The 14,900-nt window shown below is 46.7% G+C and overlaps 1 protein-coding gene across 1 annotated transcript in view; it reads right to left on the bottom strand.

Moving 5' to 3' along the window:
• Positions 1-14,900, bottom strand: part of LOC144098391 (midasin) — a 215,597-nt gene that overhangs the window by 3,867 nt on the left and 196,830 nt on the right. Inside the window, exons 68-73 of the mRNA XM_077630990.1 lie at positions 14,345-14,536; positions 13,894-14,061; positions 11,438-11,659; positions 10,031-10,265; positions 9,323-9,433; positions 569-1,770 (exon numbers count right to left, since the gene is read on the bottom strand). Coding sequence (XP_077487116.1) covers positions 569-1,770; positions 9,323-9,433; positions 10,031-10,265; positions 11,438-11,659; positions 13,894-14,061; positions 14,345-14,536 — 2,130 coding nt within the window. The remainder of the gene's footprint in view (positions 1-568; positions 1,771-9,322; positions 9,434-10,030; positions 10,266-11,437; positions 11,660-13,893; positions 14,062-14,344; positions 14,537-14,900) is intronic.

Raw genomic sequence — 14,900 nt, 5'->3', positions numbered from 1 at the left:
ACCCGCGGTGCTGCCTCTTCCCACATGTTCCCTCTCTTGGTCTGCCCGCTTCTGTTGCTCCAGGAAACAGTCTGTTTGCCTTGAGTTGCCGGCATGCTCTGCTGTGCCCGCTCCCAATGTGCAAGAGCCATAGGCATCGGAATCATGCGAGCAGCTTTGCGGCGATGGGCGTGCGCTACTCATATGGTTGCCTTTGAGGCCGTGTTGCCTCGAGTGATTTCGCATGTCCTACTCAGTTTAACCATGTTAAAACTCCACCACTTTTTCCCACCATCACAGGAACCTGATGCCAAGGCTTCGACATTCTTTCCCTCTAAAGGTCCACAAGGCATTTTTGCTACTTGTTCATAAATTTTAAACTGGCTTCTACTTCAGTGCTGACCCACTCTGACCTTTAATTTATGCTCCTTTTCTCACAAAGGGGCCATCATAGGGGAATATGCTAGCTTCTTGTGCATGCACAAAAAATCGGAGTGCGCAGTGTATAAAGCAAGACTTGCACTGGTTAGTCAAATAAGGTACTAATGAGCTTACCAGAAAGCAAAAACAAACAAAGAAACACACTTGCCTTGCCTCCCAGGCTATCCAGCACAACGAACACCATGAGCAGCCCTTGCGAATGAGCACTACGAACTGCACATGCCACGTCCCCTTCACTGCAGATGCCTCGGCCATCCGAGATGATCAGCAGCAAACGTGCTGTGTCCGGACCTGGGGGTGACAAGTCCATAGCTGCCCTCAGAAGAGGAGCCACTCGGGTGCGAGTCTGTCGGAAGCTCAGTGACCCTGCCACTTTGGCACCGGACTCGCGTGTCCACGGCTGGCCTAGAGGATGCAGTACCTGCACTTGTTCACCAAAGCTCACCACTCCCAACTCCCCGGCCTCCAACAGGCTCAATGCCTGGGCTAACAGCGCCAGTGATTGCAGAGCCAAGGGCCCGCAAGGCCCCATGCTGAGTGAGTCGTCGATGGCGAGCATCACTCGGTACTGCCTCTGCGAAGGCTGCACTCTACGCAGCCAAATCTTGTCCTTGCGCAGCTGGCTCGCCAAGTATGCTATCACACGTCGCATGCAAAGCCGCTTGCCAGACCTGAAGTCACCTCGTAGCCGTGATGCTTTGGTTGGTTCCAGCACAAGCCGTAACTGCTCGCACAGTTCCAGCACCAGCGGAGCGACTTCCCGCTCCGCTTTTTCCCAAGCTGCCCATGCCTCAGACTTCAGCTCAACAGTGGCCACTTCCCACTCTGCTGGTAAGTGTTCCTCATCTGCTTCCGCTCCTGCCACAAGATCAGCTTGTGTGTGAAAAGTGGCATCGGGCCCTCGTTCCACGTATGCTGTCTCCACAACGGCACCTGGCTTTTGCTTCGTTTCTGCCTCTTCTGGGGCGGCTACGTTACTGTGCGTAGCTGGTGGTCTCTCTACAGGATCTGGCACATCTTCTATTGCTTCTTCTGTGTCTTCTCCCACCAGCTGGTCTGGCATCCTTTCCTCAGCTGGGTTCTCCACTGCAGCCTGCTGCGCTTGTTCCATGGTGGCTGTGTCAAGTGCAACTTCATCGTGTGCTTCTTCGCTGGTGACATGCTGGAAGAGTTCAGTCTTCTCCTTTTCTTTTGGCAATGAGCCTTGCTCTGTGGTGTGCAGCCTGTGTGGCTTGGCACCTTCTGGCTCTGCTGTGGTGCGGTTCTCGGATGTTTTGAAGGGTAGTGGCTCATCTTCAGTGTGGCTCTCCTGGCTTGGGCCCGATCCAGAAAGGCCCTTTTTCTGTCCACCTGTGAGTAAACAAACAACATGAAGTAAAAATAACATGAAGTGCCCTTGGCTTTGTTACACAAAAACAGTAGCTGTGCTCAACCGAGAATGGGCACAGGTAAGGTAAAGAGAGTGAGTAATGTCTGGACATGCACAATAACCTTTCTTCAGCACCAAAAGAAAGGATGTCGGAAAGTCGTAGTAAATGGCAGCAACAATGATACATGACTCGGCGCACAAAGAAAAGAAAAGGTCTGCAAAAAGAAGCACCAGCCAAAGGCATCGTGGCCACAGCTGAGTCAGTTCAGCTGACCAGTGTCCCTGGCCTGCGAGGCTATCAAATCTTTATGGTTCATATTCTTGTGCTTTTGCCCAGGCCTTGCATTTTGCCACAGCTTATTGTTTTGCTTTCATTTTAGCCATTTTCACGCTGATTTGGTCACAGCATGTCTCGGCGCCTAAGTAGTGGCGCATCGCTCAGTGTGCTAGCTCAAAGCCAGCTGCTATACTCGTTTCCAAAAAACAGAGCAAGCAAAATGTCTATTACTTGTCGCAACTGATGACAAGGCAAAGTAGAAAAGGAGAAAGAAAATTGATGTGGCGGTCATCGACAGCAGATATTTGCATACACTAGACTCCCATTAAGAAGAACTTGGTTAAGATCAATTTCCGGACAAGATGAACAATGCGAGACCATAAGGCTGGTTGCTAACAGTGCTCAATGTAAAATAAATCCGCTTAAGATGGACTGTTTTGCATCTGCTCCGATTAAGACGAACCTTCGCAGCGACTGCGAACCTGCCTAAGGGCACTCACGGCGTCTAGCATCGCCTAGGAAAGAAGAAAAATGGCTGGTGGTTTAGCATTGCTAAGCACGGTTTTCTGCAGGGGGACACCACCCACCACTTACCTCAAAGCACGACTGAGGTGTTCACTGACCCAGGGTGGCAGTTACGTGCCTTTCTTTCCTCAAAATCAACAGCCTAAACCTTCCATTGGTTTTGAGAAAAGGAACGCCGCATAACTGCCTCAATTAGTAGGAGGACACCATCACTTCCTCACAGCACGACTGAGGTGTTCATTGACCCAGTTACACTTGCTACTCAAAGCTTCGTATAGACCCCACTGACACACGGAGAGTGCGGCTAGAAGTACTTTTGCACTAAAATATATAAAATGCTCTGCACAAGAAAGCAAACCCCCATAAGATGGCTTCCGTGCACCTTCGCGCAAAACTATGGGAAAACCGTCTTGCGGGAGCATGCTTTTTAGGAAAAAGCTTTCTTGCTGGTGCGGTGCCAATGCGCACCTGCCCCGCCACTATGGTCATATCTTGGCATTGAGCATGCGTCACGGCTGCTTCCCACAACAGATTAAAAGGTGCGTAAGTCAGACCTCGTTACAACAAACACAGATATTACGAATTGTTGGCTATGTCGAACTGTTCCTAAATATTTTTAACATACACATTCATTTTTTACTTCACATACAGAACGCGGTTTGCCATAAAGCAGATATATCGAACTGGTAAGTGCCAAGCTGTGCCTGTTCGGATGGCAGGGGGTAGGCTTTGCCACATTCCACAGGTGACTGGTGGTGTAGTGGCAAGCGTTCATGCCACGGTTCACGCTTTTATCTCACATTTTCTAACAGCGTCACAGAAGATATAGCGGCGAGAACAGCTGGTAACCGGGCAGTTGGCACCCGTTTGCACCTATCAAACCCGTCAATAGTGCCCCCGAAACCAGCTTTCCAACAGTTATCCTCTACTTATGTCGACTGGCACGGAGCGCAGGTAGTGAAAACTGTGATAGCTACTGTCCTCGCATCCGAATTTTTTACGTGACACTGCTGTAACGCGACGAAGCCACCATAGCTGGCGTTTGACCTACCGCCGCCGCTTCATGCTGTGGTGCTGTGCGGCGAAACGAACTTAACTGGCGTTTACCGCTCATTTTTTGTGGCTTATTTAATTTAGCTTCTCCATCACGAAATTTCTGACGAAATTTTATATTACGAATTTCGGCTATAACAAACTATTTTACAATTTTTTACCGGCTCACTTAAAAACCCCTTAAAAACTTAACAAGCGTTAAGAACTCCAGGGCCACATTTTCAAATGACACATGTCTCTATGCGAGTCTCTAAGCGAGTCGGTTCCGCTACGGATAATTCTAACTATGCTTTGCCGCGTCTGGGCGGCTTGGCACACAGCACGTGGCCAAAAGAAAAAAAAAATGCACCTCCGCATAGTTAGAGAATGCGCATGCCCTAAACAGGGACAGAAGATGAAACCAGATAAAACCATGGAAGAGTGGGTAAAGCCTAAATGGCGTCATCCCTGGCACGGAAGCCGGCGGCGCCGGAGGGTAGGGGATTGCGGCCGCGGTGGCGGCTGCCTACCCTCTTTTCCGGGCAGCCTCCAAAACTCGCAACTAGATACAGTAAAACCTCGTTGATACGTTTTATTTTTTAACTGCGGGAAAAACGTATTATCCGGGAAAACGTATGATCCAAACCGCCTGATTTTGAGAAATGTAACTGTAGGATGGGGTAAAAAGACATTTATTGACACCTTCACTTTACAAAAATGTCGATTGGCATTTCTCGGCATAAGAGCTGAACAGATCCCATTCCAGTGTTCGCTGAATTCAGTCCGCGTTCGCGCTGTCTTTAGCGCGGAAGGAAATTCGTAACGCATCCAGTCCGTCGACGGCAGTGAAGAAAGTAACCAAAATCTCTTCGTCATTTTTCGGATGCCTCGCCCCTTTGCTTCCAAGTATTGTGGAAAAGCCACCGCGGCGGCTGATTGTCGAAGTGTTTCTGCTTTTTAAGCCGCGTTTCACAGACCCGGCCCGTTCGTATATATGCGCATCGCTGTAGCTCGTAAGAAGCTTCGCCTCCTTTCCCTTATGCACCGCGAAGAAACTTCATACCGCGTCCCCGCAGAAACGACCGTCGAGAATGCTAGCGCGCCGTTTTTATATTTTGCCCTTGATAATGGTGCTTCACCTCGTGGCACCGAAGTATTGCAGAGAAGCCACCACAACGGGTGACTGCCGCAAAAACCATGTTGCGTGCCCTCTCGTTCGGCCCACTTGTATGTTTGCACATGTGCGGTTGGTCAATAAACGTATTATACGACCGCAGTTTGTCGAAATTTCAAACGCAGTAGCCGGGAAATCGTGTTTTCCGGGAACGTATTAACCGGGAAATAATATAGTGCAACTCTATGGGGCTTTTTTTTAATGTCCGCGCTGTTGAGCGTACGAACCGGGAAATCGTACGAACCGGGACCGTATCAATGAGGTTTTACTGTACTCGTTAATTCGAGCCCTATTAATTTGAAAATACGGATAAGTTCTGTCGACGCTGTCCCAGCCAACGCCCATGAATGGCTATGACTTCGGACAGGCAATACAAATTACGTGCGAAAAACTTTTTTTTCTTTGCGAGTGTCGTCCATCCTTCCACCCATCAGTCGCCAACTGAAACACACGGTCAGCCGCGATCATGACACTGGCTTTTATCATCGTTAGCTGCAAAAGGCGTTTGCTGCTATCGCACGTTCCAGTGACTGAGTGACAGTAGACGGCGTCCGCTCCAATTGCCCATGGCACAGTAAAGGGCGACCCACATGAATAGTTTTTTTTTTTTTTTTTTTTTGCGGGAAACTGGCGTCCGGCCTTTCGCCGCCGATCAAGCCGGGCTAGACATGTCCGCCCGGCTACAGTGTTCTAGAAGGCTTTGTAGTGGCAAGAGCTAAGTGGGTTCCAATGGGAGGCGCTGAAGCAAAAAAAGCAGTCGGCCGCGTGCGGCGCTGCCATCGAATACTGGAGGGTAAAAGCTGGCCATCTGCGTTGCTGTGTCGCTGCAGTCAGCGAGTTTGAGCGTTGTCGTTGGGAAAGGGTGGCGCTTTAAGCTCGTTGGGATAATAAAAGTGAGTAAGCACGTCCTTTGGAGACATAAAAATATGCAAAAAGTCTACAAAACGCAGGTACCACTTTACATACGGCCGACCGCGAACATGCTGCCTGAGCGGTGCACCCTGAGGATGCATTGCCAGCCAAAGGCACATGAGCAAAAAACCATCTGCACTGCAGGGAAACTGCACTGCAGAGAAAGTAGGCGGCCAGCGAACGCGGGCAAAGTGGACGAACAATTACAAGCGATAAGCTCGAGGGGGAGGTGAAAGAAGATTGGCTAAATGAAATGGAGGTGAAACCACACGGCAAAAGTGCGAAACGACAGTAAAGCAAGGATGAAAGGGTGTGGACAAAAACTAAAAAGAACGAACAGAGGTGTGGGAACAAATGTGAAAGGTTTAGATCGGTTTTATGGGGTTTAACCTGGTGTTTAACCTCATAAGCTGAGTCGCTTCGGGACAGTGGCTCAGGTTACGAAGGACGTCGTAGCCACTCTGGATAATTTCAAACCCCTGGGGTACGTTCTTTAATGGGCACTGACATCGCACGCACAGTACACGCGTGCCTTTATAGCACTTTTACTCCATCTAAATGCGACCGCTGCGGCGGGATCCAACTCGAATCTTTCGGGTCAGCATCCGAGCACGCACTACAACCACTGATCAGCCATCACAGCGGCAAAAGAAAAGAGAAGCACGAAAAAAAACAAACAATAAAGCAAAAGCTCATTAAGCAGAGAAAAGAAGGCAGTAAATAAAACTATGGGAAGAAACAAATATATTAGAGACCTATGTCCGCCGACGGGGACAGAAACGTGACATTTCCCTTTCTGTGAGAATGAGAACAGGCTCGCTGATGCGGCAGAAGTCATTTGAACAGTTTCAGTTATTTCTTTGGTAAGGGGGCCACTATTCGTGATCACTGAGCAGCTCTCAAAGACTGGCAGGCAGCCGCAGTCCCTGCAGTGACGCCATTAAGGCGTCTGCCACGGTCCCTTTAAATAACTCTTTCCATCGCTTGAGCACCAGTACAAAATGAAAACAGGGCAGTTTTCTGCATATATGTATCATGTGAACATAACAGCTGTTATTTTATTAGTGAATATATGTCCCATCTGAGAATGTACGTCCAAGCCCAAAATGAATGCTCTATTAAAAGTGGAAGTTAGTTGCGTTGTTGACTGCATCAAAATTAGCATTTTATAATTCTAAAATGCATTTATTTGACTAGTGATTATGTTAACATTAAACAGAAATTTTGAAAAACAGTCATTTCTACGACCAGGCAGGAGCGACATGGAACTCAATTATAAGGTCTGCATTAAATAGTAGTGAAAACCAAAGCTTTGAGAAGAGAGTATTAGAAGAAGCAGTAAATGTATGGGTTGGCCATTATAATTAATGGTGCAACCAATTTAAGTGAACTGCGCAACAAATTTAAGTGAACTTGAACAAAGGTTAAGCACTGACACCATGGGTAGAAAATGGTGCACTATAAGGCGATTTGCATGAATGGCCTTCATTTTGAAAATAGTGGGCTATTCCATTCCATCCCGCTGGAAGGGTAGCTGTAAAATCTCCTAGTAGCATTATAAAAACACCTTGAGCGCATAATATTTTAATAGCATTATAAAATTTTCACGAATAAAACTACAATCAGAACAGCAGTGAATTATATTGCATAGGAAAAAAAAATTAAGGATGCGATGTCCTGTGTTCTGAACCTCAACAAGTGTATAGAAACAGTAGAAGGCACTTGCGGACTCATCGTTCAAGTGCTACCCTATTTCGTCTGGAAGATATTCCACCTGACCTTCTTGAAAAAAAAACAAACCAAAACCCCGGAAAATTAAACCAAGATTGGCAGTTGCCTTTTTTCAAATAGAACAAACTTGCAGCCAAAAGTTATAGGTTATTATTTTACCATTCCAAAGGCTGCCCAGGATATCCCACAGTGGTGGCATACATCGAAAGGGAGAGTTAATTTTTGGGCGTTTTTCCTTTTCAAGACAAAAAAAAAAAGAACAAACTGCGGCATTGAGACAGCAATATATTTGTTTCGCATAACGCAACGCAAAGATTAAGGCGAACGTACTGAAAACGAGGCTTGCACAACCGGACAAGCGCTGGCACTCTCCCTCTGCCAAGTTCGCTTCCCCCCCTTATGATAGAGCTAACGTTAAAAGGTAAACACACTGTGATGTTATCGCTGTGCAGCATCTTGGCGCACTGCCAAGAAATGCATTGTGGACCATGATGGTGCAAAACAGAGGGAAGCGTCAATGACTGAGGCTTTTTTTCTCTTTCAAATTCTTAGGCATGCGAGTGAGTCCGTTACGTGAATAAATACAGTACATATACCATAATGCAAATGGTTCTTGTCAGTTTTTTCGAGGCCATTCGATAATTCGAACATCGGAAAATTCAAACTTTTTTCCCAGTCCCGTGAAGTTCGAGTTAACGAGCTTTTACTGTATTTTGAGGAGAGCTCCTGCCAGAGGTGGAGGGAGGGGGGGGCACGCTCGGCAAACCACAAAATTGCTGGATGGGATCCCGTCAAAGTGAATGATGCGAAACACTAGAGGCACAAAGGCGTCTGACCGCATGAGTCTGTTGATGAGGAAAGGACGGACCGAGATATATGAAATCTCGACCCTTCCAAAAAAAAAACTGTTGGAAACTTTTTCCCGCCTAATGAACCCTCCCCCCAAACTGATGTCAACTTTTCTGGAAAAAAAAGTGGGTTCATTATGCGAGTAAATACAGTATGTTGAATGCTTGAAGTTTGTCATTTTGTTGGATAAGTTGAAGTTTCTCATGCTGGAGGCTTAATTCTGGAATACTGGAAGTAGCCAGAACCCTTCTCACTCTTTTATATGGTTTTTCTCGGATGAATTTTGCAATGGCAGCAACATTTGCGCCGCTGGTTGATGACTGAGGGCGTCTGCTGCTTTCCTCATTTGTGCTGTCAAAGTGTCTGCTTTGAAATCACCCCCAGTGGACCTTCATTCTGAAGATGCTGTTGAAGCTCGATAAGTCACTGGGTCGGACTGACATAACGGTGAAAATGGTACAGCATGACGGTTCATTTCTGGTCACTGAAGAACTTCAAGGTTGTGCTTGCATCAGCTCCACTTTTGTTAATATTTCTGCGACTCATGCAACATATAACGGTTATATAACATATAACAGGACATCACAACAGTGATGTGCATGTAATGAAAGTAAAGCAAGATGTACGAAACAAATTTTAAAAATTCTAAACAAGAGTTCTGGGCTAGCCAAACCACTGCATGTCTTGCATACCTGATGCTGAAATAAAGGTTTGATTTGAAACACTACTGCTTGAGGGCAAGCCACAAACACAACAAAAATTACACATTTGTTAAATTAACCTTGAGGTCTTCAGTTAAATAAAATAGATGGCTTTCACTGCTGAAGAAACTATTTAATGACACTAAGGAAACGAAAGTTTGGTCTAAAGTCCCTTCACTGAACTTTTTGATGCACAGTTTTGACATCATATACCGTGAACAGCCACACAGTATCAGTACCAAAAATACCAAAACACCATGGTTTCAGTGAGATGTGCACAAGGAACAAGTACACGTTGCAGAAAGCCCATAAAAGAAGAAGGCTTTGCTTACCGTGACCTACGGTTCCTTCTTCTTGTCCAGCTTCTTCAAGTGACGAGCCCTGCTCTGCATTGCTGGCATTTAACCCAGTGCCGGCATTTTCAGCTTCGGTAGATGCATCACCTGAACAAAAAAGAAACCACACTGCTGTGATGTGTGTAAACAAAGATCCAGTGTTAAAAAAGGGAACAAGCAGCAGTTAACCATACATTATACAGTGACTGAAGTTAACCTTGGCTATTTCTGTGAACCATGATAGCCTGAAACTTGCCACTACATACTTAACGTATTAAGATACAACAGCTGAGGTTAAAACTTCCTCTAGCAATGCAAGCACCCACTTTTCCTGGAACTGTTAACTCCCTTCATTGTATTCAGTCCTCGTGTATTTGTGAGAATGCAACACACAAAATTACTCAGAAGTAAATACGATAACTATAGCAAAGTAACATTCCAGCACAGAAACACGTAATGCACGCCTGACACGCTGCAGTTCCACTGAGAGCTTCATTCAATTGGACTACACATATCCTCAGATGCACAAGAGCCCATGCACCTTTGTCCGAACTACACTACAACACCCTCAGGCACCAGGAATGCTGATTACTGCTTCTGCCTCCACTGTGGAAAGTGGTGCTGCTAGCCACTATGCATACTACACCACAACAAGGACAATGAGAGAAGCCATGCTCAAGGCTCGAACAGAATCATGGCAATAACCTGCTGCGCTGTCGTCCTGCATGTCCAGCGGAGGAGCGGCCTGCTCTTCAGGCGTTCCTTCCTCTGGGCCACCAGCTTCTTGTTCTGCGTCACCAGCAGCCTCCTCACTGTCGGAGACAGCAGCCTCTTCCTCGTTAGGTAGCTCGGACAAGTGTTCCTCTTCATTTTCATCAGCACCATCTTCTGCATCAGATCCCAGGTCCATACCTTCAGGAAGCTCCATGGGTTCTGGTTCCTGGGCAAGATAAGCAACCACGGCTGCTATTGCGCAGGCTCTGTGACACTGTTTGTAGTCTCTTAAAGGATCACTACACTTCTAGAAGAAAAAGCTATGGAGAAAGGCAATGCTTCTGTACAATATACCTGCAGCAATGAATGAGAGTCTCCCCAATGAAATATTGTTACAACTTGCATTCTGTTATTGATCACATTACTGTTGAGGGTATGAATCAATGATAGATATTGTTACGTGCAAAGGAGCAGTTAATCGGCTCAGATATTGTGGCTTTGCTGCGGTCGGATTTATGAAGGTCGGCACAATGATCGATCACTGTAGAATATTCTAAAATTCTCCAATACTAATTTATCGAACTGAATATGAACCAAATAATAAGCATAATTGATTCGTACTAAGAATTTTGATTAATTTTAAATTTTCTAATATGTTTCTCAGTGCCACAGCCTGGCATTTGCTTCTTTCGGCAAGGAGCCTATAATTGCCGTAAAAAAATATAGTCGATAAAAGTCAGTAGATTGTCCCTTAAAATGGGACACACTGACAAAGCAGTGCACTTTTAAAATTTCATGTTTCCTGAGTCTACAGTCCTCACACTGTTGCATTACTTTGCAGCATCTCAAACTGCAACCAGTTCCATCTGGCTTTCTCTTGTATGGTCACGCCATGGTCTTCAAAGAGCACCGTAAACTGTGTGGCTGCACAGCTACTGCGTATGCACCATACAGTGCCAGTTCATTTCGGGAAAAGAATCCTGCCAGACTGGTGCCAACATCATCTCCACAGCCGTGCATACTGCCAGTGCGCATGCAGAGCACACAACAGGCAGCATGGTTGCACACACTTGCCTGTCACTGCAGGTGCCGTATCATGCCCGTTAACTCTTCTGTAGTCACTACTATATTAACCCACTTTATTGCATCAATACACCACCTGTACTGAATGACTCTGCACAGTATCACTGAAAAATGCATTTTCTAGTTATACAGCACATATTCATAATTGGATGCGTCATGTGGTGCAGAAAGCTTGAAGGTAGCTTTGCACACACAAGAACCAATGCACAGAATTCCATGAACGCGAACTGGTACACAAAAAATGCACCGATTCTGCCATTAAAAGCACACCTTCCTTTAAAAAATAGACAAGTGCTGTACATGTAGGGCCTGTACCTCTGGGTTCATGAAGTCTGTGTCAGGTGGGGGCTGTTCAGGGTTATCACATGGACCATCATCGTCTGCACTCGCAGGTGGTGGCTGCTCGTTCTGCGGTGCGGCTGACTCGTCTCGTGCAGCCAGTTCGAGCTGCTGCTTGCAGGCCTCACCACTGGCCCCTTCCTCTTCCTTCTCATCACCTGCCTCCTCAGGTTCGTCACCCTCCTCCTTGTCCCAGAGCTGTCACAGGAAAGAGGGCATGTGTACTTCAAACTGTAGCGACTAAGCAGTACCTTCCTCATTCCATGGCTTTCAGCAAATCACGCAGCAACCTTACATGCAGCCAGGTTGTATAAAAGTTTCTTAGATGTGGGACGTGCAAAAAGTGTACGTTCCCATGCAGTGCTAAATGGAGAGGTGCACTGCAGTATTTGCACACACAACAGTGGACTGCAACATTCAGCTTCATGCTTGCATTCATGCACGATTGCATGTGTGCTACAAGTCTAACAGCTTGATGGCAGAAATGGCAGCATTATAGATTACCTCATGCAGAAATGACACGCTATTGGTAATGCTGGCAGTTGGCTATTTCTGGCCACTAGGACTTTTGCTGACACAGTCATACACCACCAAGCCTTCAATTCTGGGTGATATCCCCACCTACTGTACTATGGTTAATGCCACCAATTTCCTGCGGCAAAAACTTTTAAATTCCACAAACCGGGAACAAATAATCTGCAAAATTCTGTGGGAAGCGCCCAGCACATTAAAGCATGTGGCTTTTCGCGCAGAAGCGGCCTCACAGCTCACAAAGCTAGTGGGTGAGCTCGCTGTGGGTATCGTGAAGAACAGAGATGAAGAAATTCACACTATACAGTAAAAGCTCGTTAATTCGAACTTGAAGGGGACCAGACAATTGTTCGAATTAAGCGAAGTTCGAATTACCGAATGGGCGCTAGAATGATTGGTTATAGCAACCCGTTGCATGGGCAGAACCCGAAGCAGTCACATCTGGACTCCTTATCGCGAGCTAGGCGCTACTACGCGTTTGTGGCGGGCATATTCTGAGAATTAAATGCATCCGGTCCTAATGGTAAATGAAATAAATTGATCGGCCAGTTATGCACCAGAAAAAAGTACTGGAATGCCCTGCACAGCCCCGGCACAGCCCTATGTATTTCAATGAGAGAAAACTCACAATAATTCGAACAAGTCAGCATCCGCTACGGTTAATTCGAACTAGGAGTCACTGGCTGACACTGCTCCTCGTAGATAGAAGTTGACCCTTAGCAAGTAAAACACGCTCCAAATTTACCAGAGATGTAAAACAATGGAAAAAAAAAAAAAAGCCGGGTGCACGAGGCGCACGGAGCCCGCGTTCCAGTGCATGCTGTAGCAGGTTTTCGCTGCCAGAGCACTCGCCCGCGCCGATGATGCTTAGGCGCGAGCCGTTCCAGGTTTTCGTTGTGCTGCGGTCGCTGGGTCGCAATCACGTGGTGTAAACAACGCAGTATGGCGGTTCCAGCGATGACGGCTTTTGCTGGTGCCGCAAGTGTAAGCTACGTGGACAGCAGCATGGAGATGTTGGAGCCTTTGAGTGACGCCGATATAATTGAGGCTGCATGCTGCCAGCAGACATCGCAGGGCTCACATGCAGTGAGAACAGCCGACAGTGATAACTCCAATGGCGGCGACGAGACTGTGCCACCGCCAAGTGCACATAAAATAGTGTCGGCGCTCGATGTTGCAGCACGCCACTTTTCTGTCAGTTAGTGCTCTCACATTGCACAAGAGCTTTGGGCAAGCTGCAGATGATGCTGATGGAGTCTCGGCAGAAGAAACGCAAGCAAATGCACTTCGCCGATTACTTTTAATTTTGACACCCCTTCCCCGCAAATAAACATCTTTTGGAGCATAAATAGCATCCTATATTCCAGCACTAAAGCTAGCTGCTCACGCGAATGCATTCTAGTACTTGTTTCTGGCGCATAACTGGCCAATCAATTTGTTTCATTTGCCACTATGACCGGATGAATTTAATTCTCAGAATATGCCCACCACAAACGTGTAGTAGCGCCCAGCTCACGATAACGAGTCTAGATGCGACTGCTTCGGGTTCTGCCCGCGCAGTGGGGTGCTATAACCGCTCATTGTAGCGCCCATTCGATAATTCGAACTTCGCTTAATTCGAACAATTTTCCAGTCCCCTTCAAGTTCGAATTAACGAGCTTTTACTGTACTCCACCTTTCAGTTTTCATACGCCACTTCAGGTGCTCAGTAAAAATGTAAAAATGACCGAAAAGGACAAGCCTAATCAATCATGCAGTCAGGTCAACTGCTTTCAGGCGGAGGTGCCTCAGTTCCCTTTGTTGGCACCCTCGCCTTCTAGTGTTACAGAGGATCATGCAGAGGTTAAAACTGTGTGGAGCACAAACAGAGCACAACACAGCATGAATAGAACACAAGAGACCTCTTGGTCAAGTTCCTGGTTGGCCTGTACATCCCCCATCTGGTCTTCCAGTTCCTCCTCCTCATCCTTGTCATTGTCATCGCTCTTTTCCTCGTTGCCTTCATGCTCCTCAGGATCCTGAGCAACAGCGTCGAAGTCCTCGGACATTTCCACTCCGTTCTCTTCCTCCTGCACTCACACACCAGAGCAAGCAAGCACTTTCATCAGACTATATAGTTGCCGTAAAAACAGGAATACAGTCATAAAATGATTTTTCAACCTTGAAACGAGAAATGTCTTAGAAAGTGCAATCGTGAAAAAAAAAAAATGCCGCTGAATAAATTGGTTTGTTGTTATCAGTAGGGCTAATGACACTCCGGATGATTGAAGAGATTAAGTTCAAAGAGAAGGAGAGCAATAAGTGCAGCGCAAAGCCTGAGGTCCTTGTGGACAATTCCTCAAGAGGCCTCACCTTGGGTTGATTCTCGTTGTCCTCTTTCTCCTGTTCATTCTGGAGGCCTTCTAGCTGATCTTCGGACTCAATTCGGTCGCTGACATCTTTGGCACCCTGTCCTTCCCCTAGTCCGCCATCCTCCAGTTCCTGGAACTCTGGTGCTCCTTCTCTCTCGATCTCCTCCCGCCACTCTTCAGGAATGCACAGGCCCTGGTGAGACCATGGTGTGAGAAAGGATGCGCAGAGATGCAAGCTTTTACTGCTTTTCATCTGTTCAGGACATTTGCTATAGGGCAAAAATGGACAGGAATACCAGGAGGTACTTGTTCAACTCTAAATATGCATAGTACTTACTAACAATAATACAATGCGTAAAGCTGGTCATCTCAGCCACATGATTTAACCAGAGTTTGTGCTGAGTTGCTACAATTAATGTCATAGTCACTTATGGTAGGGATTCTCACTTTTTCACCTAAAGGAACTCGCTCCAACACTCAACATGTGCCAAGGAACCCCCGTCACAATCGGGCGCCAAAATCAGTCGGTGTTGCTTGTGAATGGACCCTTTGTGCTG

This window comes from Amblyomma americanum, chromosome 7 (assembly GCF_052857255.1).
Source record: "Amblyomma americanum isolate KBUSLIRL-KWMA chromosome 7, ASM5285725v1, whole genome shotgun sequence".
Classification (NCBI taxonomy): Eukaryota; Metazoa; Arthropoda; class Arachnida; order Ixodida; family Ixodidae; genus Amblyomma; species Amblyomma americanum.
Note: the sequence above shows the minus strand (reverse complement) of the source record. Positions and strands in the feature narration are given on the sequence as shown.